This window comes from Lipotes vexillifer, unplaced genomic scaffold, assembly GCF_000442215.2.
Source record: "Lipotes vexillifer unplaced genomic scaffold, Lipotes_vexillifer_v1.1 scaffold238, whole genome shotgun sequence".
Lineage (NCBI taxonomy): Eukaryota > Metazoa > Chordata > Mammalia > Artiodactyla > Lipotidae > Lipotes > Lipotes vexillifer.
The window spans coordinates 2,378,635-2,406,311 of NW_006785665.1; the positions used below are offsets into that span (position 1 = coordinate 2,378,635).

Here is a 27,677-nt window from a genome sequence, read left to right on the forward strand (position 1 = left end):
TGCAGTACGCGGGCCTCTCACTGTTGTGGCCTCTCCCATTGCGGAGCACAGGCTCCGGACGCGCAGGCTCAGCGGCCATGGCTCACGGGCCTATCCGCTCCGTGGCATGTGGGATCTTCCCAGACCAGGGCACGAACCCATGTCCCCTGCTTCGGCAGGCGGACTCTCGACCACTGCACCACCAGGGAAGCCCTCAAGCTGTTTTCTAATGCTGTACCCATTTGCTCATAGCACATACAGAGCCCACTCCTTCAGCTCTCCAAAAGGACAGACATGGTGTGTAACAAAACTGAATACTTAGGGGAAGATAAATGTATATTACCTGGTGAGACTTATGCCACCAGTGGTGATTACTTTCGGAGTTCACAGGCCCTAAACTAAACATCAGGGCCCCTGTCTAACTCCCTATTAGAGTCTGTCTATGCTTTGTTGAGAGCACTTCACTTCCACTTGCCCACCAATGAGAATCTCTAGGAACATATTCACCTTTTGCTCTAGAAGAACCCTGGTTCCTCACATTCTTGGTCCCAAAAAGTTAGGATGGAATGATCCTCTCCCCCCACCTCCAAGGCTTACTCCTTCCTGACCTAGCATGATTCATAGTAGGAACATTCATTTCATTTAAGTGAAAACACATTTCCATTTACAGGAATGGTCTGACCTCCACAGCTAGTGAAGTCAATCACATTAGTACATTTCTCAATGATTGTTTAATCTTAAATCTTACCATGTAAGAGAAAGAGCAATCAGATGATCTATATTTAGAGGGGGGGAAAATTCTCTAATTTTTCAAGGGCATTGTGACTACAGGTAATGGCAATTTACATTGCCAAATCAAAGTCTTCCCATCTTAGTTTGCAGCATCTACTTTCAGATTTTGGTAACTTTATGGTTTTGTTTTCCAGACAATGAATGTTTATATACATGTTTATACAGTTAAAGGGCTTATCCTGGTCATTTATCAAAACAAACAGAATAGGACTTCCCTGGTGGTGCAGTGGTTAAGAATCACCTGCCAATGCAGGGGACACGGGTTCGAGCCATGGTCCAGGAAGATCCCACATGCTGTGGAGCAACTAAGCGCATGCACCACAACTACTGAACGTACGCTCTAGAGCCCGGAGCAACCAAGCCTGTGTGCCACAACTACTGAGCCTATGCTGTAGAGCCCATGAGCCACAATACTGAGCCCATGTGCCACAGTTACTGAAGCTCACGCACCTAGAGCCCATGCTCCACAACAAGAGAAACCACTGCAATGAGAAGAAGCCCGAGCACTGCAACAAAGAGCAGCAGCAAAGACCCAATGCAGCAAAAACTAAAAGAATTAATTATTTTTAAAAGCCATGAAAATGAATAAGCCTTCTGAAGAAAAGAGGAGTGATGAATATGCCATGGAAAGTAGAGAGGAGAAAAGGATTCCCATTTAAAAAAAAAAAAGACAGGAATTGTTATTGTAAAGGTGGGAAGTCCATTATCATAAAAGATCAACAAAGCCCACAATAGTAGGACAGTTCTAGGAGGGGTGTTCGTCAGTATCCATGCAGCAAAGAAATCAGCAAAACAAAGAATAACTGTGGTGAATTTGACAGTAAGGCAGTGTCTTTACAAGTTAAGCTGATTGTCTTAAATTTTTTTTAATATATTTTTATTCTTTTATTTATTTGTTTATTTATGGCTGTGTTGTGTCCTCATTGTCGCACGTGGGCTTTCTCTGGTTGTGGCGAGTGGGGCTACTCTTCATTGCTGTGCACGGGCTTCTCATTGTGGTGGCTTCTTTTGTTGTGGAGCATGGGCTGTAAGTGCGCGGGCTTCAGTAGTTGTGGCATGCCGGCTCAGTCGTTGTGGCTCGCAGGCTCTAGAGCACAGGCTCAGTAGTTGTGGCACACAGGCTTAGCTGCTCCACAGCATGTGGGATCTTCCTGGACCAGGGCTTGAACCCGTGTCCCCTGCATTGGCAGGCAGATTCTTAACCACTGAGCCATTAGGGAACTCCCTGATTGTCTTAAATTGAAGAATAGTCCAGTGGATATTTTCTCTGCTTACTGCTCATTTATATGATTTGACACTGTGGGCTGTTTGCCCTTTAGATAAAGATAATATTTTTTTAATAAATTTATTTGTTTTATTTTTATTTATTTTGGCTGCGTTGGGTCTTTGTTGCTGCACGCAGGCTTTCTCTAGTTGCAGTGAGCAGGGGCTATTCTTCGTTGCGGTGCGCGGGCTCTTCATTGAGGTGGCTTCTCTTGTTGTGGAGCAACAAGAGGTTGTGGAGGTTCTAGGTGCGTGGGCTTCAGTAGTTGTGGCTCACAGGCTCTAGAGCGCAGGCTCAGTAGTCATGGCACACGGGCTTAGTTGCTCCGCGGCATGTGGGATCTCCCTGGACCAGGGCTCGAACCCGTGTCCCCTGCATTGGCAGGTGGATTCTTAACCACTGTGCCACCAGGGAAGCCCAAGATAATATCTTTCTGAAGAATAAATCAAACAACCCTGTAAGTACTTTAAATTTTTATTTATTTATTTATTTATGGCTATGTTGGGTCTTCGTTTCTGTGCGTGGGCTTTCTCTAGTTGTGGCAAGCGGGGGCCACTCTTCATCTCGGTGTGCGGGCTTCTATCGCGACCTCTGTTGTTGAGGAGCACAGGCTCCAGACGCGCAGGCTCAGTAATTGTGGCTCACGGGCCCAGTTGCTCCACGGCATGTGAGATCTTCCCAGACCAGGGCTCGAACCTGTGTATCCTGCATTGGCAGGCAGATTCTCAACCACTGCGCCACCAGGGAAGCCCCTGTAAGTACTTTAAATTGTAAACTGTGGGCTTCCCTGGTGGCACAGTGGTTAAGAATCTGCCTGCCAATGCAGGATACACAGGTTCGAGCCCTGGTCTGGGAAGATCCCACATGCCACAGAACAACTAAGCCTGCGAGCCACAACTACTGAAGCCCATGCACCTAGAGCCCATGCTCCGCAACAAGAGAAGCCCACGTACCTCAACGAAAAGTAGCCCCTGCTCTCTGCAACTAGAGAAAACCCACTCACAGCAACGAAGACCCAGTGCAGCCAAAGATAAGCAAATAAATAAATAAATATTTTTTAAATTAGAAAAAAAAAATCCCCCTGCCAATGCAGGGGACACGGGTTCAAGCCCTGGTCCAGGAAGATCCCACATGCACCACAACTACTGAGCTTGTGCCCTAGAGCCGTGACCCACAACTACTGAGCCCACATACTACAACTGCTGAAGCCCACGTGCTTAGAGCCCATGCTCCGCAACAAAGAGAAGCCAATGCAATGAGAAGCCTGCGCACCGCAATGAAAAGTAGCCCCTGCTCGCCACAACTAGAGAAAGCCTGAGCGCAGCAACAACGACCCAACGCAACAAAAAATAAATAAATAAATTTATTAAAAAATAAAATGGTTATGATGATAAATGTTATAGTAAATTTTATGTGTATTTTATCACAATTTTATTAAAAATCTGTAAATGGCTATGAGCTACTTCAAAACAATAGTGCAGTGTAATCATCAAATTATAATTCCTCTATGGGTTACAGTTCATATATTCTTAGCCCAGAACTAAATATGATAGTGTTTACCCAGGATGCTGAGTGGACAACTAACTCATTAATTTATAAGAAGCATCAGTGTTTGCACTATGACTTGGAAATTTTCAGTATTATTTTTGAACTTAGACATTATTACCTTGTTAACTTTGTTAACCAGTCTAACCTTATTAAAATAAAAATTAATTTTATGCATTCATTTTTTAAATTCCTATGTAAAAAATGGGTTCGTGAAGGTTATGTATAGTGTTAATTGACATACAATTATTCCTTTTCTTTCTAGAATGATCTTTGCTGAGTGTTCCCCCAACACTTGCCCCTGTGGTGAGCAGTGCTGTAACCAGAGGATACAGAGGCATGAGTGGGTACAGTGTCTAGAACGATTTCGAGCTGAGGAAAAAGGTTGGGGAATCAGAACCAAAGAACCCCTAAAAGCTGGGCAGTTCATCATTGAATACCTAGGGGAGGTTGTCAGCGAACAGGAGTTCAGGTACAGTGGTAAATGATACTCCAGTAAAATGGCAAAGTTATCAGATTAGTATGGAAAATGAAATAATTTGAAATTTACTTTCAACTTAATCATTAATTGGCTTTCAATCATTTCTCTCCTCTTTAGGAATAGGATGATTGAGCAGTATCATAATCACAGTGACCACTATTGTCTGAACCTGGATAGTGGGATGGTGATTGACAGTTACCGCATGGGAAATGAGGCCCGATTCATCAACCACAGCTGTGACCCAAACTGTGAAATGCAGAAATGGTAAGAAAGCAGGGGAAGGTGAAGACAAGACTCCAATAGAGCAGAAAGCTTTGAGGACATCCAGAGACTGATCTTTCCACAATTTTAGTCACCTTACACAAAGCAGCTCAGGCAATTCCTTATTATACCAGATCCTCCAGGTAGAGAGTAAGCTCGTACTATTTCTTCACACTTCATCGTAACCACTCACTCCCAGAAGAATGTAATATTTATTTGTGTGTGTGTGTGTGTGTGTGATAATACCTAATATTTATTGACTGCTTACTATGCGCCAAGCACTGTTATGTGGTTCTTCTCACATCCATACATTTAGCATATTTATCACATCCTCACTGGATTTGTTACAATGAGAAATAAAAATAAAAGTAATAGATTAGAATCTAATTGAGAATGAAAAAACGCATCTGAAAAATAGTTCAGAAAAGATAATATGATGGGAGAGGATTCTGAGAAGTTGATAGAGTAGTAAGCACAAGGAATCTGTCTCCCTTTAGATAATTGCACTAGCAGAATATGTTTGATAAAACTCTTTTGGAACTCTGGGGTCTGTTGAAGGCTTGTAACATCCAGGGGAAGTTTTAGATGGTCAGTTGTGGATCATTTCAGTTAATCTGAGGTGTTAGCACAGTAGCAGCTACTCATCCCTACCCACAGCTACATGGCAGGTAGCTGTTCAAGTGTTCCTGAAATATCTTGCATACAACTTGAAAATGCTAGGGTGGATAAAAAGGACCCTGTTCTCCAAATATTAGGTACCTGTGCTCTGATTGCTTCTTCTGATCACAGAGGTGGCAAAGAAGCAGGCAGCCACTGTGTACCTCCACCATTGTTGAAAGTCCCTCTCCCTCCAGCTAAAGTGAATCCCAGGAGATTTTAAGGGTGCCCTCTTTTCGCCACCTTCATTTTTTGCTTTTCACCCTTTGGGGACAGAAATTAAAGAGTAAGACGTTCAAAAACAACTGCATATATGAGGGGAAATAGACAGTGACTGCCCATATCCACCGAAAGGATTGGAAAAGACATAAGACACTAAGTTTACACCTGAGGCTGATCCTTGGCACAGAGACAGCCTACAGCAATCAAAATAACAAAAAACAGCAAACTGGATGGAGAATCTTTAATTTCCAGAGTTACGACATTATTCAACTCAAATGTCCAGTGTTCAACAAAAAAATCACAAGGAATACAAAGACACAAGAAAGTATTGTCCATTCAAAGCAAAAAAATAATTCAGTAGAATCTGAACCTAAAACGGACTTAATGGCAGATACAGAGAAAGACTTCTAAACAGCTGCCCTAATCATACTCAAAGAACTAAAGGAAATTGTCATGAAAAAAACTTTCTTTCATGAGAAAGTCATGAAAATGATGTTGGAACAAAATGGAAATATCAGTAAAGAGATAGAAAGCCTAAAAAGAAACCAAAAATGAATTCTGGAGCTGAAAAGTACAGTAATTGAAATGAAAAACTCACTACATGGATTCAAAGGCAGGTTTGAGCAGGCAGAAGAAAGAAACAGTGAACTTGAAGATGAGGACAATGTAAATTATCAAGCCTGAGGAATAAGAAAAAGATTGAAGAAAAGAGAGCTCTAAGTGACCCGTGGGACACCATCAAGCAGAACAACCATATGCATTGTGGATGTTCCAGACGGAGAAGACAGATACAAAGAGGCAGAGAGAATATTTAAAGAAATAATGGTTGAAAATTTACCAAATTTCATGAAAGATGTGAATATAAATATCCAGGAAAAAATAATATATATATCCAGGAAGCTTCCCAAACTCCAAGTAAGATGAACTCAGAGACACATACCAAGACACATTATAATCAGACTTTCAAAAGACAGAGCAATTCTTGGAAGCAGCACGAGACAAGCAAATCATCACATACAGTAGATCCTCAATAAGAAAGTTTGCAGATTCCTTATCAGAAATCTTGGAGGCCAGAAGACAGTGGGCCAGTGTATGAAACGTGCTAAAATGATTCCCGTATGTGGCAAAACTGTCCTTCAAAAGTGAGGAAGAAATCAAAAAATTCCCAAATAAACAAAAGATGAGGGAATTCGTGAGTACTAGACCTACCCTGCAAAAATGCTCAAGGGTCTCCTGCAAGTTGAAATGAAAGGACACTAGACAGTACTTCATGCCATATGGATAAATAAAAAATCTTAATAAAGGTAAATACATGGGCAATTATAAAAGCTAGAATTTTGTTACAGTGGTTTGTAACTGTACTTTTTGTTTTCTATATAATTTAGGAGACTAATGCATTTAAAGGAATTATTAGTTTATTTTTTTGTGCACACAGTTATAAAGATGTAATTTTGTGATACTGAAAGGAGTAGAAAGAGCTGTAAAGGAGCAGAGTTTTTATATGTTAATTGAAGTTAAGCTGCTATAAATAAAATTATAGTGTTATAACTTCAGGATGTTCAGTGTAATCCTCATGATAACCACAAATGCAGTAGCTACAGACATGTACAAAAGGAAATTAAGAAGGAATTTAAACATTTCACTCCAAAAAATTAAATACTATAGAAAACAGGAATTCAGGCAATGAGGGACAAAAAGCTATAGGGCATATTGAAAACAAATTGCACAATGACAGAGGTAACTCCCTCCTTATCAATAATTAATTTAAAGGCAAATGGATTAAACTCTCCAGAAGAGAATGAGATTCAACATCATTTATAATAAAAGCTCTCAGCAAAGTGGGTAAAGGAATGTACCTCAACATAAGGCCATATGTGACAAGCCAGCAGGTGGAAGTTTGAAAGCTTTTCCTTTAAGATCAAGAAGAAAACAACGATGCCCACTACTACCACCTCTATTCAACATAATACTGCAAGTCCTACCTAGAGCAGTTAAGTCAAGAAAAAATAAATAAAAGTCATCCAGTTGAAAAAGAAGAAGTAAAACTGTCTCTATTTGCAGATGAAATAATATTATATATAGAAAACTCTAAAGACTCCACCAAAAAACTTTTAAAACTGATAAATGAATTCAGTAAAGTTGCAGGAGACAAAATCAAATATAAAAATTAGTTGCGGGGACTTCCCTGGTGGTCCAGTGGGTAAGACTCCATGTTCCCAATGCAGGCGGCCCAGGTTCAGTCCCTGGTCGGGGAACTAGACCCTACATGCCGCAACTGAGTTCACATGCTGTGACTAACAATCCCGCATGCCTCAACTAAGACCCAGCGCAGCCAAATTAAATAAATAAAAATATAAATAAATGAATAGTTAATAAAATGCTTATTTTTTAAAAAATCAGTTGCATTTCCATACGCTAATAACTATCAATTTTTTTTTAAACCCTGTATGCAATAGCATCAAAAAGAATAAAATACCTAGGAATAAATTTAACCAAGGAGGTGAAAGACCTGTACACTGACAACTGTAAGATACTGATGAGAGAACTTATAGAAGTCACAAATAAATGAAAAGATATTCTGTGCTCATGGATTTGAAGAGTTAATATTGTTTAAATGTCCATACTACCCAAAGCATCCTACAAATAAGTGCAATAAAAATTAAATTCCAATGGCATTTTTCACAGAAATAGAACAAATATCCTAAACTTTTTGTGGAACCACAAAAGACCTCAAATAGTCAAAGCAGTCTTGAGAAAGAAGAACAGAGTTGAAGGCATCACACTTCCTGATTTCAAACTATATTACAAAGCTGTAGTAATCTAAACAGTATGATATTGGCAAAAAAACAGATTCATAGATGAATGGAACAGAATAGAGAGCCCAGAAATAAACCCATGCATGTATGGCCAATTTATTATAGAGGAGCCAAGAATATACAATGGGGAAAAGGGAGTCTCTTCAATAAAGGGTGTGGGTAAACTGGATAGCCACATGCAAAAGAATGAAACTGAACCACTATCTTTCAGCATACCCAGAAATCAACTTAAAGACTTGAATGTAAGACCTAAAACCATAAAACTCCTAGAAGAAAACAGAGGGTAAGCTCCTTGACGTCAGTCATGGCAATGATATTTTTTTGGTTTTAACACCAGGAGGAAGGCACTAAAAGCAGAAATGAACAAGTGAGACTAGTCAAACTAAAATGTTCCTATACAGCACTGAAAACCATAAACAAAATGAAAAGACAACCTACAGAATGGGAGAAAATATTTGCAAATCTGATAAGGGGTTAATCTTCAAAGTATATAAGGAAATCATACAAGTCAGTTGCAAAAAAAATCCAATTAAATATAGGCAGAGAATCTGAATATACATCTTTTTTTATTCAATATTTATTTATTTATTTGGCTACACCAGGTCTTAGTTGCAGCAGGCGGGATCTTTAGTTGCAGCAGGCAAACTCTTACTTGCAGCATGTGGCATCTAGTTCCCTGACCAGGAATCGAACCTTGGCCCCCTGCATTGGGAATGCGGAGTCTTAGCCACTGGGCCATCAGGAAAGTTCCTGAATATATATCTTTTTAAAGAAGATATGCAGGTGGCTAACAGGTACATAAAAAGGTGCTTAATGTCACTAATCATCAGGAAAATGCAGGTCAAATGCACCTCATAGAATGGCTATTATCAAACAGACAAGAAGTAGGAAGTGTTAGGAAGTGAAAAAAAGGAAACCCTTGTGCACTGTTGGTGGGAATGTAAATTGGTGCAGCCACTATCAAAAACTGGAGGTTCCTCGGAAATTTAAAAATAGAACTGCCATACAGTCCAGCGATTCCATTTCTGGGTATTTATCTGAAGGAAGTAAAACCACTAACTCAGAAAGATATCTGTACTCCCATGTTCATTGCATGGTTATTTGCAGTAGCTAAGACATGGAAGCAACCTAAGTATCCATCAGTGGATGAATGGATAAAGAAAATGTGTATATCTACAATGGAATACTATTCAGCCATAAAAATGAAGGAAATACTACCATTTGCAACAACATGAATGGGCCTTGAGGGCATTATGCTAAATGAGAAATCAAACAGGGAAGACTAGTACCACATGACCTCACTCATGTGCAGAATCCTCTAAAAAACAACAACAACTGTTAGATACAAATTGGTGGTTGCCAGAGTTAGGGGTCTGGAGGCTTGGAAAAATGGGTGAAGGTGGTCCAAATAAAATAAGACATGAGGATGTAATGTGCAGCGTGGTGGCTATACTTAATACATTGTATAGTTGAAACTTGCTAAGAGAGAGAATCTTTTATATATATATATAAATTTATTTTATTTTATTTATTTTATTTTTGGCTGCGTTGGGTCTTCGTTGCTGCACACGGTCTTTTCTCTGGTTGCGGCGAGCAGGGGCTACTCTTCGTTGCGGTGCATGGGCTTCTCATTGTGGTGGCTTCTCTTGTTGTGAAGCACAGGCTCTAGGCATGTGGGCTTCAGTAGTTGTGGCCCACGGGCTCTAGAACGCAGGCTCAGTAGTTGTGGTGCACGGGCTTTGTTGCTCCACGGCATGTGGGATCTTCCCAGACCAGGGCTCGAACCCGTGTCCCCTGCATTGGCAGGCGGATTCTTAACCACTGTGTCACCAGGGAAGCCCAAGAGAGTGAATCTTAAAGAGCTCATCACAAGAAAATAATTTGATACCATGTGTGGTGATGGATGTTAACTAGACTCATTGTGGTGATCATTTTGCAATATATACATATAATGAATCATTATGTTATACCTGAAACTATTATAATATTTTATCTCAATTATACCTCAATTTTTAAAATAGATTGGCAGAATAGATTAAAAACACATGATATCACCAACTATATACTGTGTATAAGAGATTCAGTTGACATCCAAAGACACAAACAGGTTGAAAGTGAAAGTATGGGAAAAGATATTCCATGTAAATAGTAACCAAAAGAGAGCAGGATATTGCTATATTAATATCAGACAAAATAGAGTTTAAATCAAAGAGACAAAGACATGTGTTTTTTAGAAAGCTTCCACAAGAAGATACAAAAACTGTAAGCATGTACACACATAATGACAGAACTCAAAATATATGTAGCAAAAACTGACAGAATTGAAGGGAGAAATAAACAATTCTCCAATAATAATTGGAGACTTCAATACCCCACTCAGTAATGAATACAACAAACAGAAAGATAAGTAAGGAACAGAGGACTTAGCACAATAAACCAACTAGATCTAAAAGATATTACAGACGACTCCACCCAACAACAACAGCATTTACATTCTTCTCAAGTGCACGTAGGACATTTTCCAGGGTAGACTATGTTAGGCACAAATTAAGTCTCAATAGATTTTAAAAGCCAGATATCATAGAAAGTATCTTTTCTGTCCACAATGGATGAAGTTGGAAATCAGTAACATAAAGGAAACTGGAAATTTTAGGAAACCAGTTGGTCAGAAAAGAACTCACAAAGGAAATTAGAAAATACTTAGAGGGCTTCCCTGGTGGCACAGAGGCTGAGCATCTGCCTGCTAATGCAGGGGACACGGGTTCGAGCCCTGGTCTGGGAGGATCCCACATGCCACAGAGCAACTAGGTCCGTGAGCCACAATTACTGAGCCTGCGCGTCTGGAGCCTGTGCTCCGCAACAAGAGAGGCCGCGATGGTGAGAGGCCCGCGCACCGCGATGAAGAGTGGCCCCCGCTTGCCACAACTGGAGAAAGCCCTCGCACAGAAACGAAGACCCAACACAGCAAAAATAAATTAATTAATTAATAAACTCCTACCCCCAACATCTAAAAAAGAAAAAGAATCTCACCTTCACCTACAGACATAAACTAATCTTTAAAAAAAAAAAAAGAAAGAAAAAAGAAAATACTTAGATATGAATGAAAATGGTAACACAACATACCAAAACTTATAGAATGCAGCAGGAACAGTGCTAAGTAGGAAATTTATAGCTATAAATGCTTACATTAAAAAGAAAGAGCTCAAATCAGCAACCTAACTTTACAACTTAATGACCTAGAAAAAGAACAAACTACACCTGAAGTTAACAAAAGGAAGGAAATAGAGCAGAGATAAATGAAATAGAGAATAGAAAAACAATAGAGAAAATCAGTGAAACCAAAAGTTGGTTCTTCAAAAAGATAAGCATAGTCAACAAACCTTGGGACTTCCCTGGTGGTGCAGTGGTTAAGAATCCGCCTGCCAATGCAGGGGACACGGGTTTGAGCCCTGGTCTGGGAAGATCCCACATGCCATGGAGCAGCTAAGCCCATGCACCACAACTACTGAGCCTGTGCTCAAGAGCCCGCAAGCCACAACTACTGAAGCCCGTGCACTGCAACAAAGAGTAGCCCCCGTTCGCCACAACTAGAGAAAGCCCACGCACAGCAACGAAGACCCAACACAGCCAAAAATTAATTAAAAAAGAAAAGAATCCACCTTCCAATGCAGAATTTGCGGGTTGGGGAACTAAGCTCCCATGTGCCACAACGAAGACCATGTGTGCTGCAACTAAGACCCAACTCAACAAAAAAAATAAACAAAAAAGAAAAAATTTTTTTAAACTAGATGGACAAAGAAAAAGGCACCCAAATTACTAAAATCAGAAATGAAATGAGGGACTTCCCTGGTGGTGCCGTGGGTAAGACTCCGTGCTCCCAGTGCAGAGGGCCTGGGTTCTATCCCTGGTTGGGGAACTGGATCCCGCATGCTGCAACTGAAAGATCCCACATGCTGCAACTAAGACACAGAGCAGCCAAATAAATAAATAAATGTTTAAAAAACAAATGAAATGAAAGTGGGGACATTACTACCAATTCTGCAGAAATGAAAAAGATTATAAGAGAGTACTGTGAACAGATGTACACCAAAAAATTGGATAATCTTGTTGAAATGGACAAATTTCTAGAAACACAAAACCTACTAAGACTAAATCATGAAGAAATAAAAAATCTGAATAGACCTATAACTAGTAAGGATATTGAATCAGTAATCAGAAATCTCCCAACAAAGAAAAGCCCTTGACTTGATGGTTTTCCTGGTGAATTCTACCAAATTAATACCAACCCATCTCAAACTTTTCCAAAAAATTGAAGAGAAGGAAACATCTCCTTACTCACTGTATGAAGCCAGCATAACCCTGATACCAAAGCTTGGTGAAGACCTTACAAGAAAACTAGATACCAATACCTCTTATGAACATTCATGCAAAAGTTCTCAACAAAATACTAACAAACAGAATTCAACAACATATTAAAAGGATTATGCACAATGCAGGTGGGATTTAATCCTGAAAGGCAAAGATTGTTCAGCATATGAAAATTGATCAGTGTGATACACTACATCAATAAAATGAAGGGGAAAAGAAATCACATGATCATCTCAGTTGATGCAGAAAAAGCATTTGACAAAATTTAACACCCTTTTATGATAAGTGTACTCAACAAGGGCTTCCCTGGTGGCACAGTGGTTAAGAATCCACCTGCCAGTTCAGGGGACACAGGATTGAGCCCTGGTCCAGGACGATTGCACATGCCACAGAGCAACTAAGTGCGTGTGCTACAACTACTGAGCCTGCGCTCTAGAGCCCATGCGCCACAACTACTGAAGCCCACGTGCCTAGAGCTCGTGCTCCACACCAAGAGAAGCCACCACAATGAGAAGCCCACGCACCGCAACGAAGAGTAACCCCCATTCACTGCAACTAGAGAAAGCCCACGCACAGCAACAAAGACCCAACACAGCCAAAAATAAATATAAATGAAATAAATAATTTTTTTTTAAGTACTCAAAATAGGAATAGAAGGACTACCTGAACATAATAAAAGCCATATATGAAAACCCACAGCAAACATAATACTCAATGGTGAAAGACTGAAAGCTTTTCCTCTATGATCAGGGACAAGACAAGGATGCCCACTTTCCTCACTTCTATTCAAAATAATATTGGAAGTTCTAGCCAGAAAAATTAGACAAGAAAGAGATATAAAAGGCATCCAAATTGGAAAAGAATAAAATTTTATCTATTTGTATATTGTACGGTCTCTTGCAGTTGTGTTTCTCTATACAGTGGGCAATCTGAAAAGGAAATTACAAAACCAGTTCCATTTGCAGTATCATGAAAAAGAATGAAGTGGTTAGGAATTAACTTAAAGAGGTGAAAGAATTGTACAATGAAAGCTATAAAACATTGCTAAAAGAAATTAAAGATATAAATGAATGGTAACACATCCCATGTTCATAGATTAGAAGATTTAATACTGCTAAAATGTCAGTATTGCCCAAAGTGACCTACAGATTCAATGCAATCCCTATCAAAATCCCAAAGACTTCTTTTTTTTTTCAGAAATAGAAAACCCATCTTAAAATTCATATAGAATCTCAAGGAACCCCCCCCCAAATAACCAAAACAATCCTAAAAAAGAACAAAACTGGAGGACTCACACTTTTTTATTTCAAAACTTACTACAAAGTTATAGTAATCAAAGCAGTATGGTATAGGCATAAAGACAGGCACATAGACCCATGAAATAGAGTAGAGAACCTTGAAATAAACCTTCACGTATTTGGTCAAATGATTTTTTTTTACAAGTGTGCCAACACCATTCAATGGAAAAGGGATATAGTCTTTTCAGCAAATGGTGCTAGGAAAACTGAATATCCACATGCAAAAGTATGAAGTTTGTCCCTTACCAAACACCGTATACAAAAATTAATTCACACCAGTCAAGGACCTAAATGTAAGACCTAAACCAATAAAAGTTGAAGAAGAAAACATAGAACAAAAGTTTCACAGCAGTGGACTTGGCAGTAATTTCTTGGATATGACACCAAAGTCACAGGTAACCAAAGAAAAAATAGACAAAGTGTACTTCATAAAAAATTTTAAATCAAAAGACACTATTCTGGGCTTCCCTGGTGGCACAGTGGTTAAGAATCCGCCTGCCAGTGCAGGAGACAGAGGTTCGAACCCTGGTCTGGGAAGATCCCACATGCCACAGAGCAGCTAAGCCCATGTGCCACAACTACTGAGCCTGAGCTCTAGAGCCCACAAGCCACAACTACTGAAGCCCGTGTGCCTAGAGCCCATGCTCTGCAACAAGAGAAGCCACCGCAATGAGAAACCCACGCACCACAATGAAGAGTAACCCCCGCTCACCCCAACTAGAGAAAAGCCCACACACAACAACGAAGACCCAACACAGCCATAAATAAATAAATTTATTTTTTAAAAAAAGAAGACACTATTCCCAGAGTAAAAAGGCAACCCACAGAATGGGAGAAAATATTTGCAAGTTATTTATCTTATAAGGTATTAATATCCAGAATATATAGAGAACCCCTGAAACTCAACAACAAAAAGCCCAATTCAGAATGGGCAAAGGACTTGAATATACATTTCTCCAAAGATTGTACAAATGGCCAATAAGCAAATAAAAAGATGCTCAGCATCACTAATCATTAAGGAAATGCAAATCAAAACTATGAGATACCACTTGACACCCTCAGAATGGCTACTGTGAAAATAACAGAAAACAATAAGTGCTGACGAAGATGTGGAGAAAGAGGAACCCTTGTGCTCTCTTGAGAAGCTAAAAATGGTATAGCCACAGTGGAAAAGGGTAAGGAGGTTCCTCAAAAAATTAAAAATAAAATTACCCTATGATCCAGCAATTCAGCTTCTGAGTATATACCCAAAAAAATTGAATGCAGGTTCTCAAAGAGATATTTGCATCCCCATATTTTAATTTTTATTTATTTTTGGCTGCGTCGGTCTTAGTTGCAGCACATGGGATCTTTTGTTGCGGCACGCGGGCTCTTCATTGTGGCGCACAAGCTTCTCTCTAGTTGCGGCACGCGGGCTCCAGAGTGTGTGGCTGTGTAGTTGCAGCATGCAGGCTCTTCACTTGTGGCGCATGGGCTTAGTTGCCCTGTGACATGTGGGGATCTTAGTTCCCTGACCAGGGATCATACCTGTGTCCCCTGCATTGGAAGGCAGATTCTCAACCACTGGACCACCAGGGAACTCCTTTTTTTAAAAAAAAAAAAAAAATTTATTTATTTGTTTGTTTGTTTATTTAGACTGCTGACCAGGGATCAAACCTGCATCCCCTACATTGGAAGGCAGATTCTCAACCACTGGACCACCAGGGAACTCCTTTTTTAAAAAGAAATATTTATTTATTTATTCATTCATTTATTTATTTAGGCTACACCGGGTCTTAGTTGCAGCATGTGGGATCTTCGTTGTGGCATATTTAGTTGCAGCATGTGGGATCTTAGTTGCAGCATGCATGTGGGATCTAGTTCCCTGACCAGTGATTGAACCTGCGCCCCCTGCATTGGGAGTGCAGAGTCTTACCCACTGGGCTACAAGGGTAGTCTCTGCACCCCCATATTTTATTAACATTATTCATAGTAGCTAAAATATGGAGGCAACCCAGGTGTCCGTAATAGATGAAGGGATAAGGAAAATGTGGTTTTTACATACAATGGAATTATTATTCACCCTTTAAAAGGAAGTTTTGCAGTGTGCTGCAACATGGATGAACCTTGAGGACATTACGCTAAGTGAAATAATCCGGGCATAAAATGAAACATACTACTGTATGATTCCGCTTATATGAGATACTTACAAGTAGTCAAAATCATAGAGACGGTAGAATGGTGGTTGTACGGGGCTGAAGGGAAGAGGGGTTGGGAGTTATTGTTTAATAGGTATAGAGTTTCAGTTTTACAAGATGAAAAGAGTTATGGGATTGTATGGTGGTGATAACTACACAACAATGTGGATGTTCTCTCTTTTTTTTTTGGCCGTACCACACGTGGCATGTGGGATCTTAGTTTCCCGACCTGGCATTGAACGCACACCCCCTGCAATGGGAGCGTGGAATCTTGACCACTGGCCCACCGGGGAAGTCCAATGTGGATGTTCTTAATACCACTAAACTGTACATTTTTAAATGGCTAAGATTATAAACTTTGTTACATGTGTTTTAACATAGTTAAAGAAAATAGAATAATATGAACAACTTTCTATAATGGTGTCCACTATCCCCACCTCTGTTTCACTTCATGAAACATTAGTCACCTAGGAATAGATTTAATGAAAGTTTGTAGACCTCTATACTGAAAACCACCAAACACTATTGGGAAAAAGGACAATTAATGGAGAAATATGCCATATTGATGGGTTAGAAATCTCAATATTTTTGAGATGTCAGATCTTACCAACTTGATCTAAAAATTCAAATCCAATCAAAATCCAATTTTTATGGAAATTGGCTGATTCTGAAACATATATGTAATTGCAAAAGACCTAAAAAAGGTAAGATAATCCTGAAGAACAAAATTTAAGGACTTAAACTACCAATTTCAAGACTTACTGTAAAGATAACACTAATTAAAACAGTACGTATTTGCTTGGGCTAGATTAATAGACAAATGGAATAGAATAGAGAGTCTGGGCAAAGACCCATAAATGTACTGTCACCTGATTTTATGACTAAGGTTTCACTGTGAATCAATGAGGAAAGGATGGGGACTTCCCTGGTGGTTCAGTGGTTAAGAACCCGCCTTCCGATGCAGGGGACATGGGTTCGATCCCTGGTCAGGGAACTAAGATCTCGCATGCTGCAAGGGCACCTAAGCCCACGTACCACAGCTGCTGAGCCCGTGCACTCGGGAGCCTGTGCGCCACAACTAGAGAGTCCACATGCTGCAATTACTGAGCCAGTGCGCCACAACTACTGAGCCCACACACTCTGGAGCCCATGTGCCACAACTAGAGAGAAGCCTGCGTGCTGCAATGAAAGTTCCCACATGCCACAACGAAGATCCCACCTGCTGCAACTAAGACCCGACACAGCCAAATAAATAAATAAAACTTTTTTTTTTTTAATGAGGAAAGGATGGTTTTTTAATAAGTGGTGCTGAGTCAGTAGGCTCCTACATCAGTCCACACACACAAATTAATCTAAGATGAATCTTAGACCTGAATATCACCATTGAAACAATCACCTTTCTAGATGGAAAAATGGGAGAATATTTTTTTTATTGATTTTTTATTGAAGGATAGTTGAATTACCTGTACACTGCTGTACAGCAAAGTGACTCACTTATACATATGTATACATTCTTTTTCATATTCTTTTGCTATGGTTTATGACAGGGTATTGAATATAGTTCCCTGTGCTGTACAGTAGGACCTCATTGTTTATCCATTCTATATATACCAGTTTGCATCTCCTAATCCCAAACTCCCAATCCAACCCTCTTCCACTCCCTTACCCCTTGGCAACCATTAGTCTATTCTCTGTGTCCCTGACTCTGTTTCTTAGATAGGTTCATTTGTGTCATATTTTAAATTCCACATATAAGTGATATCATATGGTATTTGTCTTTCTGATTTACTTCACTTAGTATGATAATCTCTAGTTGCATCCACGTTGCTGCAAACAGCATTATTTCATTCTTTTTTTATGGCTGAGTAGTATTCCATTGCATATATATACCACATCTTCTTTATCCATTCATCTTGTCAGTGGACATTTAGGTTGTTTCCATGTCTTGGCCATTGTTAATAGTGCTGCTATGAACATAGGGGTATATATATCTTTTTCTTTTTTTTTTTTTTTTTTGGCTGTGTTGGGTCTTTGTTGCTGTGCGCAGGCTTTCTCTAGTTGCGGTGAGTGGGGGCTACTCTTCGTTGAGGTGTGCAGGCTTCTCATTGCAGTGGCTTCTCCTGTGGCGGAGCACGGGCTCTAGGTGCGTGGGCTTCAGTAGTTGTGGCGCACAGGCTTAGTTGCTCCGCAGCATGTGAGGTCTTCGTGGACCAGGGCTTGAACCCGTGTCCCCGAATTGGCAGGCAGATTCTCAACCACTGCGCCACCAGGGAAGTCCTTAATCCCCTGATTTTTAATGCAACTTAATTGCTATGTGAATGTGAACAAACTCTGTAATACACAAATACCTCATGTATAAATAGGGATTATAATACCTATCTCATAAGGTGGTTCTGAGAATTAAGGAGATAACCTGTTATGATTGTGGCACAGTGGTTAAGACTTTGAAGCCAGCCTGCCTTAATTTGAAACTTGATTCCCCCAGTTGTTAGCTGTGTGACTTTGGGCAAATTTCTTACATTCACTGTTCATCAGCTTCTTCATTTAGAAAATGGGGGTTATAATACTACCTTTTTAAATATAGTTGTTAGGAGGACTAAGTAACTTATAACTAATATAACAAGCACTCTGAAAGACAAATATAAGACATGACACCATAAAACTCCTCAAAGAGAATGTGGGCAAAACATCCTCTGCATAAATTACAGCAATGTTTTCTTAGGTCAGTCTCTCAAGGCAATAGAAATAAAAGCAAAAATAAACAAATGGGACCTAATCAGACTTATAAGCTTTTGCACAGCAAAGGAAACAATAAACAAAATGAAAAGACGAACTAGAGATTGGGAGAAAATATTTGCAAACGATGCAACCAACAAGGGCTTCATTTCCAAAATATACACACAACTCATACAACTCAGTAACAAAAAAACAAACAACCCAATCAAAAAATGGGCAGAAGACCTAAATAGACATTTCTCCAAAGAAGACATACAGATGGCCAATAGGCATATGAAAAGATGCTCAATATTGCTAATTATTCGAGAAATGCAAATCAAAACTACAACAAGGGGCTTCCCTGGTGGCGCAGTGGTTGGGAGTCCGCCTGCAGATGCGGGGGACGCGGGTTCGTGCCCCGGTCCAGGAGGATCCCGCATGCTGCGGAGTGGCTGGGCCCGTGGGCTGTGGCCGCTGGGCCTGCGCGTCTGGAGCCTGTGCTCCGCGGCGGTGGGAGGCCCGCGTACCGCAAAAAAAAAACTACAACAAGGTATCACCTCACACCGGTCAGAATGGCCATCATTAAAAAGTCTACCAATAACAAATGCCGGACAGGGTATGGCGAAAGGGGAGCCCTCTTACACTGTTGGTAGGAATGTAAATTGATGCAGCCACTGTGGAAAACGGTATGGAGGTTCCTTAAAAAACTAGATGTGATCCGGCAATCCCACTCCTGGGCGTATATCTGGAAAAAACACTAATTCAAAGATGCATGCACCATAATGTTCATAACAGCATTATTTATAGTAGCCAAGACATGGAAGCCACCTAAGTGTCCATCAAGAGATGAATGGATAAAGTATATGTGGTGTATATATATACACTACTCAGACATAAAGAATGAAATAATGCCATTTGCAGCAACATGGATGGTCCTAGAGATTATCATACTAAGTGAAGTAAGTCAGAGAAAGACAGATACCATATGATATCACTTATATGTGGAATCTAAAATGTACAAATGAACTTATTTACAAAACAGACTCACAGAGATAGAAAAACTTATGGTTTCCGAAGAGGAAAGGGGTGGGGGAGGGATAAATTAGGATTTGGGGATTAGCAGATAAAAACTACTATATATAAAATAGACAAACAATAGGGTCCTACTGTATAGCACAGGAGACTATATTCAATATCCTGTAATAAACTATAATGGAAAAGAATATTTAAAAAAGCACTCAATAAATGTTAGCTGTAATTATATGTCATTATATAAAGCATCTAGAACAAACAGTACATGAACGCTCATTAATAACATAGGTAAAATAGAACAAAAGAGACCCTCATGTATAGGTTAGAAAGATGGAGATTAGTAGGAACTAGAAGATTTTTATAGGTAGCCCATAGAAAATAATTTTAATTTGTTTAGTAAGTAGACTAAAGCCGTGTGTTAGAAGGACTTTGAATACCAAGCAGGAAAAGTTAAGACCTTTGACAACATAAAACATGTTTTCCAGAAAACTGATTTAGGACTGTTAGTCTGTCAGTATTGTATAGGCTAGATAGAAGAAAAGAGAGATTAAAGATGGAGTGATTGGCCAGGAGACTTGAGTAATTGGACACAGAAACAAAGGCAAATTTGAAATCAGTATACCAACTTTTCTGGGTTTTGGGCATGGTATTATGAATCTCTGCCTTTAATTCATTCCTTTCTCTACAGGTCTGTTAATGGAGTATACCGGATTGGACTATATGCTCTTAAAGATATGCCAGCTGGTACTGAACTCACTTATGATTACAACTTTCATTCTTTCAATGTTGAAAAACAGGTAAGAATGATAAATTCAAAAGAGTGTGTGACCTTTGTCACAGTACTCTGTATAACATGGGCCTTCAGTGAACGGTACTGATTTGTAGCCACTGAGAAATACATTGGAGAAGACAGACAGTTTTTCACTCTTTACTCCAATTATCTAGGATACATAGGTCACAGTTACTCTTTCAGAACTGTGTGGAAGAGACTGCTCAATCATCTTTTGTCTCCAGTCAGTTCTTAATTTTTCTGGTGAAGTTTTCCCAAAATTTAATCTTTCCTTTCTACTACAGTAGAAACCCATTTATTTTATTCTCAACCAGTTATGTTCCTATATATGAAAATTTCTTGACTCAAACTTATTGTTGGGTGTCCAGATGCTCAGGCATTCTATTTGAACTTTTAAATGAGACTGCAGGCTAAAAGCATTATTCTCTTCAAAGCAACTGTGTAAGTGCGGCTTTGAGAAATGTCGAGGAATCATTGGAGGCAAGAGTCAACGCATGAATGGACTCACCAGCAACAAAAGTAGCCAGCCAGTGACCACACATAAAAAGTCTGGACGGTCAAAAGAGAAGAGGAAGTCTAAGCACAAACTGAAGAAAAGGGTGAATAATAATCTCATGGTTTTCCCCAAATAGCTGCTTAGAGGCAATTATTGAAATAAGGGAAATACCAAAGGGTGGCATCTTTAGAGTTGTTTTAATATTCTTTGAGGTGATTTATGATTTATCTTGTTTTTCCTGCAATCTGGTCCGTCTGTTTTTTAGAGAGGCCACCTCTCTGAGGAACCCAGTGAAAACATCAACACTCCAACAAGATTGACCCCCCAATTACAAATGAAGCCAATGTCCAATCGGGAGAGGTAAAAAGGAGATTTGCTTACCTAAACTCTTTAAATTATGTGACTTGCTTGACAATTTAAAAATTATTAAACATCTGTGTAGTTGAGACATTTTGTGCAGGAAGGCTTTAAACAAGGATCCAGGGGTGAACTTGGGTGGGGGGAAGAAGTATTTTTTCCCTAATTTCTAACTGAAATTTAGCATTTCCTTCAAATGTGACTGTAAGCAAAAGAAAAAGATGTGTATATGTGTGTGTGTGTATAGTAGTTGCAGTTTCCATGAGTTTGTCACCAATATTTACACTTTCATATCATGTTATAGGTATTACAGATATCTCAAAATATCATTTACATTCACTTCCATCTTAAAATTACTATGGTTGTTAAACCCAGCGCTAGATCTTGTCATGTGTTAAAAATTAAGATTCATCTCTATATCACAACTTCAGGGATTTTGTTTAATATTCTGAAAACTGTATTTCAGTTTATTCAGTTTCCTTTTAATCCTGTGTACTAAAAGTTACTTAACATTCATTTATGTATTTATTTATTTATTTTTGGCTGTGTTGGGTCTTTGTTGCTGCATGCAGGCTTTCTCTGGTTGCAGTGAGTGGGGGGCTACTCTTTGTTGCAGTGCATGGGCTCTAGGCGCATGGGCTTCAGTATTTGTGGCACACAGGCTCAGTAGTTGTGGCTCCCAGGCTCTAGAGCACAGGCTCAGTAGTTGTGGCACACAGGCTTAGTTGCTCCACGGCATGTGGGATCTTCCCAGACCAGGGCTCAACCCCGTGTCCCCTGCATTGGCAGGCGGATTCTTAACCACTGCACCACCAGGGAAGTCCCTGAAGTTAGTTAAAATTTTAAACACTTTTAATTAACATTGTTCAGAGGAGGGTTACATGGGCTTCACCAAACTGCCAAAGGAATGAATGCCACAGAAAAGGTTAAAAATCCCTGTTTTGTTGATAAATTAACAGAGCAATAAAAAGGATCTTTAATGGTCATCTTTGCTTTTCCCTATATTGAGATAATATTTGTCCATGTCAGAAGAGAAGTAAATATGTATGTCCTATTTTTCAAATTGTCTTGGGACATTTCCTACATCTTCCCTAACTATACACTCCAATATCTTAGAAAGTTCATCCTTATTTATAACTTTCCTAAATTTTAGCCCCTTTCATTCTGTTTCACTTTGAATCATAGAAATTTTAAACTTCAGTAAAACAGAGAAGTCCAGTGGTTTTCTACTTCGGCTCCGTAGTGGCTTACGGAGCTTTTTAAAACTCCTGATGGGGCTTCCCTGGTGGCACAGTGGTTGAGAGTCTGCCTGCCGATGCAGGGGACACGGGTTCGTGCCCCGGTCCAGGAAGATCCCACATGCCGCAGAGTGGCTGGGCCCGTGAGCCATGGCCGCTGAGCCTGCGCATCTGGAGCATTGCTCCACAACGGGAGAGGCCACAACAGTGCGAGGCCCAAGTACCGCAATAAAACAAAAAACAAACACAAAACTCCTGATGCCCAGGCCACACTCCAAAACACTCAAATCAGAATTTTCAGAGGTGGAACCCAGGTATCAGTAGTTTATAAAGCTCCCCAAGTGATCTCAATGTGCAGCCAAAGACAGGAACTATAAAATTAGTCTAATCTCCATTTACTGAGGCACATAGTTTGAGACTTATTCAAGGTCACATCTGTTTATAGGGTGAAAATCAAATTATGGAATCATCAAAATTGTGTAGGGTTAATCAAGTTACATATAACTCATTTAACTTTAGAGATCCATGTGGTAGCACTGTACCTAACATGGTTTGCCCAGTGCATATCCATCTTAAATATCTATGCCTTTATCTGCCACTCCAGTTCTCCTTGTTATAGCTGATCCTAAGCCTATACTTCATCTTGGCAACTTCCTTTAGAATTTGTAAAAATACTCCATAAAGCTCTGCCTTCAAGTCAGCCCGCTTTAGTTGCCAAAATTATTGCAGCTTTTAGGTGGTATTTGTCAGATATTTGTAAATATTACAGAGAAATGTTTTGTGTTATGTGAAATAAATCAAGATTCAAAACTGAATAATGTTTCTCCATATGTAATTCTCTTTATAATAGCTGATTTCACTGATAAGTATTCAGTTATGTCATCATAACAGTGGCTTACATAGAGTAGACATTAATAAATGTTTATTGAATTGATAAATAAAGGAGCTCCTTCCTTACAGAAACTTCGTATTAAAGCATCATGTGTTCTTGGTCCGTAACTGGGAGAAGATTCGACAGAAACAGGAGGAAGTAAAGCACACCAGTGATAATATTCATTCAGCATCATTATATACCCGTTGGAATGGCATCTGCCGAGATGACGGGAACATAAAGTCTGGTAAGGACTGAGAAACATTCTTGTTAATTCCATAAGGTTGCCTCAAAAGTGATTATTTTACTTATTTTCAAATTGTCTATTCAAAGATTCTGTTTAGTCTGGACCAAAAAAGTTAAGATCCAAACATACAAGTATCAGTCAGCAATAACCTATCCATCCCAGCTCTTCAACTTCCTTGACTCTAAGGAACAGGAAGAAGCCCCCTTCCACCAGCCTCCCAAACATCACCTACACCCTGAAAGTTACTAGACATGAGATAGGTAGTGGGTCCTCTGTGTTCCACCAGGGAATTCCCTGCTTCTACTTTTTGAGGGAAAGTAGGAATGGATAAAAGAAGAACATGAGGGGAATTCCCTGGCGGTCCAGTGGTTAGGACTTGGCACTTTCACTGCCAGGGCCCCAGTTCGATCCCCAATCGGGGAACTAAGATCCTGCAAGCCGAGGGGTGCAGCAAAAAAAAAGTAGAAACACTCTGCATGGTGTATGAGGCAACATGCTGAGTGAGGACTAGATCCATTTAGAAATTTGCCCAGAATCTTATATCTTCTCAGTGATTTGATTGGCATAAATTCTCTGATCTTATATTCCAATTAGTTCAAATATTCTGATAATAACAATAATTAATTCCTGAGTAATTTTTATAGGTCAGGCACTGAGCTAAAACACATTAAAGCATTATCGCATTTGATCTACACAGATTACCTCTTGAGGGAAGTACAGGCATACCTCATTTTATTGCGCTCACTTTATTGCACTTTGCAGATACTGTGTTTTCTACAAATTGAAAGTTTTGTGGCATCCCTGCTTGGAGCAATCTGCCACGCCATTTTTCCAAGGGCATTCTCTCACTTCTTGTCTCTGTGTCACATTTTGGTAATTCTCACAATATTTCAAACTTTTTCATTATTATTATATTTGTTATGGTGATCTGTGATCAGTGATCGTTGATATTACTCTTGTAATTGTTTTGGGGAGGCTCAAACCATGCCCATATAAGGCGGTGAACTTAATAAATGTTGTGTGTGCTCTGACTGCTCTACCAGCCTGCCATTTCCTGCCCCCCCGTCTCCCACCCCTCCACCCAACGCCCCATCTCTCTCCCTTTCCTCAGGCCTCCCTATCCCCTGAGACACAGCAGTATTGAAATTAGGCCAACTAATAACCCTAAAGTGGCCTCTAAGAGTTGAAGTGAAAGGAAGAGTCACACATCTCTCACTTTAAATCAAAAGCTAGAAATGATTAAGCTTAGTGAGGAAGGCAACGCCTTAAGCCGAGACAGGCCAAAAGCTAGACCTCTTGCACCAAACAGTTAGCCAAGCTGTGAATGAAAAGGAAAAGTTCTTGAAGGAAATTAAAAGTGCTACTCCAGTGAACACACAAATGATAAGAAAGTAAAACAGCCCTACTGCTGACATGGAGAAAGTTTGAGTGGTCTGGATAGAAGGTCAAACCAGCCACAACATTCCCATAAGCCAAAGTTTAATCCAGAGCAAGGCCCTAACTCTCTTCAGTTCTGTGAAGGCTGAGAGATGTGAAGAAGTTGCAGAAGAAAAATTTGAAGCTAGCAGAGGTTGGTTCATGAGGTTTCACATCGAAGTACAAGGTGAAGCAGCGAGTGCTGATGTACAGGCTACAGCAAGTTATCCAGAAGATCTAGCTAAGATCATCAATGAAGGTGGCTACACTAAACAACAGATTTTCAATGTAGATGAAACAGCCTTGTACTGGAAGAAGATGCCATCTAGGACTTCATAGCTAGAGAGAAGTCAGTGCCTGGCTCAGAGGTTCAAAGGACAGGCTGACTCTCTCTTGTTAGAGGCTAATGCAGCCAGTGACTTTAAGTTGAAGCCAGTGCTCATTTACCATTCCAAAAATCCTAGGGTCCTTTTGAATTATGCTAAATCTACTCTGCCTCTGCTCTTTCAAATGGAACAACAAAGCCTGGACGACAGCACATCTGTTGACAAAGCCCACTGCTGAGACCTACTGCTCAGGAAAAAAGATTCCTTTCAAAACATTACTGCTCATTGACAATGCACCTGGTCATCCAAGAGCTCTGATGGAGATGTACAACGAGATTAATGTTGTTTTCATGCCTGCTAGCATAGCATCCACTCTGCAGCCCCTGCATCAAGGAGTAATTCAAGTCTTATTATTTCAGAAATACATTTCATAAGGCTACAGCTGCCACAGATAATGATTCCTCTGATGGATCTGGGCAAAGGAAATTGAAAACCTTCTGGAAAAGATTCTAGATGCCATTAAGAACATTTGTGGTTCACAGGAGGAGGTCAAAATATCAACATTAACAGGAGTTTGGAAGTCATTTCCAACCCTCATGGGTGACTTTGAGGGGTTCAAGACTTCAGTGTAGGAAGTAACTGCAGATGTGGTGGAAATAGCAAGAGAACTAGAAATAGAAGGGGAGCCTGAAGGTGAGACTGAACTGCTGCACTCTTGTGGTAAAACTTTCACGGATGAGTTGCTTCATATGGATGAGCAAAGAAAGTGGCTTCTTGTGATGGAATCTACTCCTGGTGAAGACGCTGTGAAGATTTTGTTGAAATGGCAACAAAAGATTTAGAATATTACATAAACTTAGTTGCTAAGGCAGTGACAGGATTTGAGAGGATTGACTCCAATTTTGAAAGAAGTTCTGTGGGTAAAATGCTATCAGAGAGCATTGCATGAGAGAAAAAAAAGAGAGTACTGCATGCTGCAGAGAAATCATTCATGAAAGGAAGAGTCAAAGATGCAGCAAACTGCACTGCTGCCTTGTCTTGAGAAACTGCCTCAGCCACCCCAGCCTTCAGCAACCACCACCCTGATCAGTCAGCAGCCATCAACAGTGAGGCAAGGCCCTCTGTCAGCAAAAAGATTACAACTCGCTGAAGACTCAGATGATGGTTAGCACTTTTTGGCAATCAAGTATTTTTTAATTAAGGTATGTACATTGTTGTTTTAGACATATGCTATTGCACACTTAATAGACTACAGTATAGTGTAAATATATCTTTCACATGTGCTGGGAAACCAAGAGCTCTGTGTGACTCCCTTTCTTGCAATATTCGCAGTATTGCAGTGTTCTGGAACCAAACCTGCAATATCTCCCAGGTATGCCTGTACTACCACTCTTCCCATTTTACCGTTGAGAAGCTGAGACACAAAGTTTAAGTAACTTTCCCAAAATCAGACAGCTAGTAAGCACTGAGACCAGAATTCAAAAGCAGACAGACTCATTTTGAAACCCAGACTTGCAACTACTCTGTAGCATTTGGCCGTTATTAAGTCCCTTTAAATTGCAGGATTTGTCTCTCTGGTAAACTCCGGTGTTTTCTGATTTTTCTTTAAGGAGGAGAGAAACAACTCCATAACCACTAATCTACTTAGTCACTTCAAGGAAAATAGCGAAAATCACAGGAATCCATCACAGAAGAGAAAGAGCTCTTTTCCTGAAACTAATTTTCACTTTATCCTTCCAGACGTCTTCATGACCCAGTTCTCCGCCCTGCAGACTGCTCGATCTGTTCGAACAAGGCGGTTGGCAGCAGCAGAGGAAAACATTGAAGTAGCTCGGGCAGCCCGCCTAGCCCAGATCTTCAAAGAGATCTGTGATGGCATAATCTCTTATAAAGGTGACCATATTTACCCCAAATTCCTTCTCCTTAGCTTTTTAAAAAATTATATCACTTACCTCACCTGAGATACCCAAGATCAAGAACACATGACAGTTTAGAGCTAGGAATTTAGGTGGTTTACTTAGTTCTTCCTTTGTCAGAGTATAGAATTATAGGACTGATTATAGTCTTCAGGGATTGTTGTCTCTAAATCCCTGGATCTTTAGGTTAATTTTTTGTATTTATTGGAATTTTATCATAGTTAAGTACTATATTTAGAAATCACATTTTTTAGCTGTAGGATAGAAAGAAGTAGGTCTTTGTCTTGGATATAATTTTCCTGAATGAGGCAATGAATTAGCAATTTAAGAAAAAAGTATTATGAATGTATGACATCAGTGGTTCTTAACCTTTTTTTTTTTTTTTTTTTTTTTTTTTTTTTTTTGTTTTGGGG

The 27,677-nt window shown here is 39.8% G+C and overlaps 1 protein-coding gene across 1 annotated transcript in view; it reads left to right on the forward strand.

Moving 5' to 3' along the window:
* ASH1L (ASH1 like histone lysine methyltransferase) overlaps positions 1-27,677 on the forward strand; it is a 217,146-nt gene that overhangs the window by 175,135 nt on the left and 14,334 nt on the right. Inside the window, exons 11-17 of the mRNA XM_007457931.1 lie at positions 3,846-4,052; positions 4,179-4,325; positions 20,296-20,404; positions 20,832-20,996; positions 21,159-21,253; positions 23,449-23,606; positions 27,089-27,241. Coding sequence (XP_007457993.1) covers positions 3,846-4,052; positions 4,179-4,325; positions 20,296-20,404; positions 20,832-20,996; positions 21,159-21,253; positions 23,449-23,606; positions 27,089-27,241 — 1,034 coding nt within the window. The remainder of the gene's footprint in view (positions 1-3,845; positions 4,053-4,178; positions 4,326-20,295; positions 20,405-20,831; positions 20,997-21,158; positions 21,254-23,448; positions 23,607-27,088; positions 27,242-27,677) is intronic.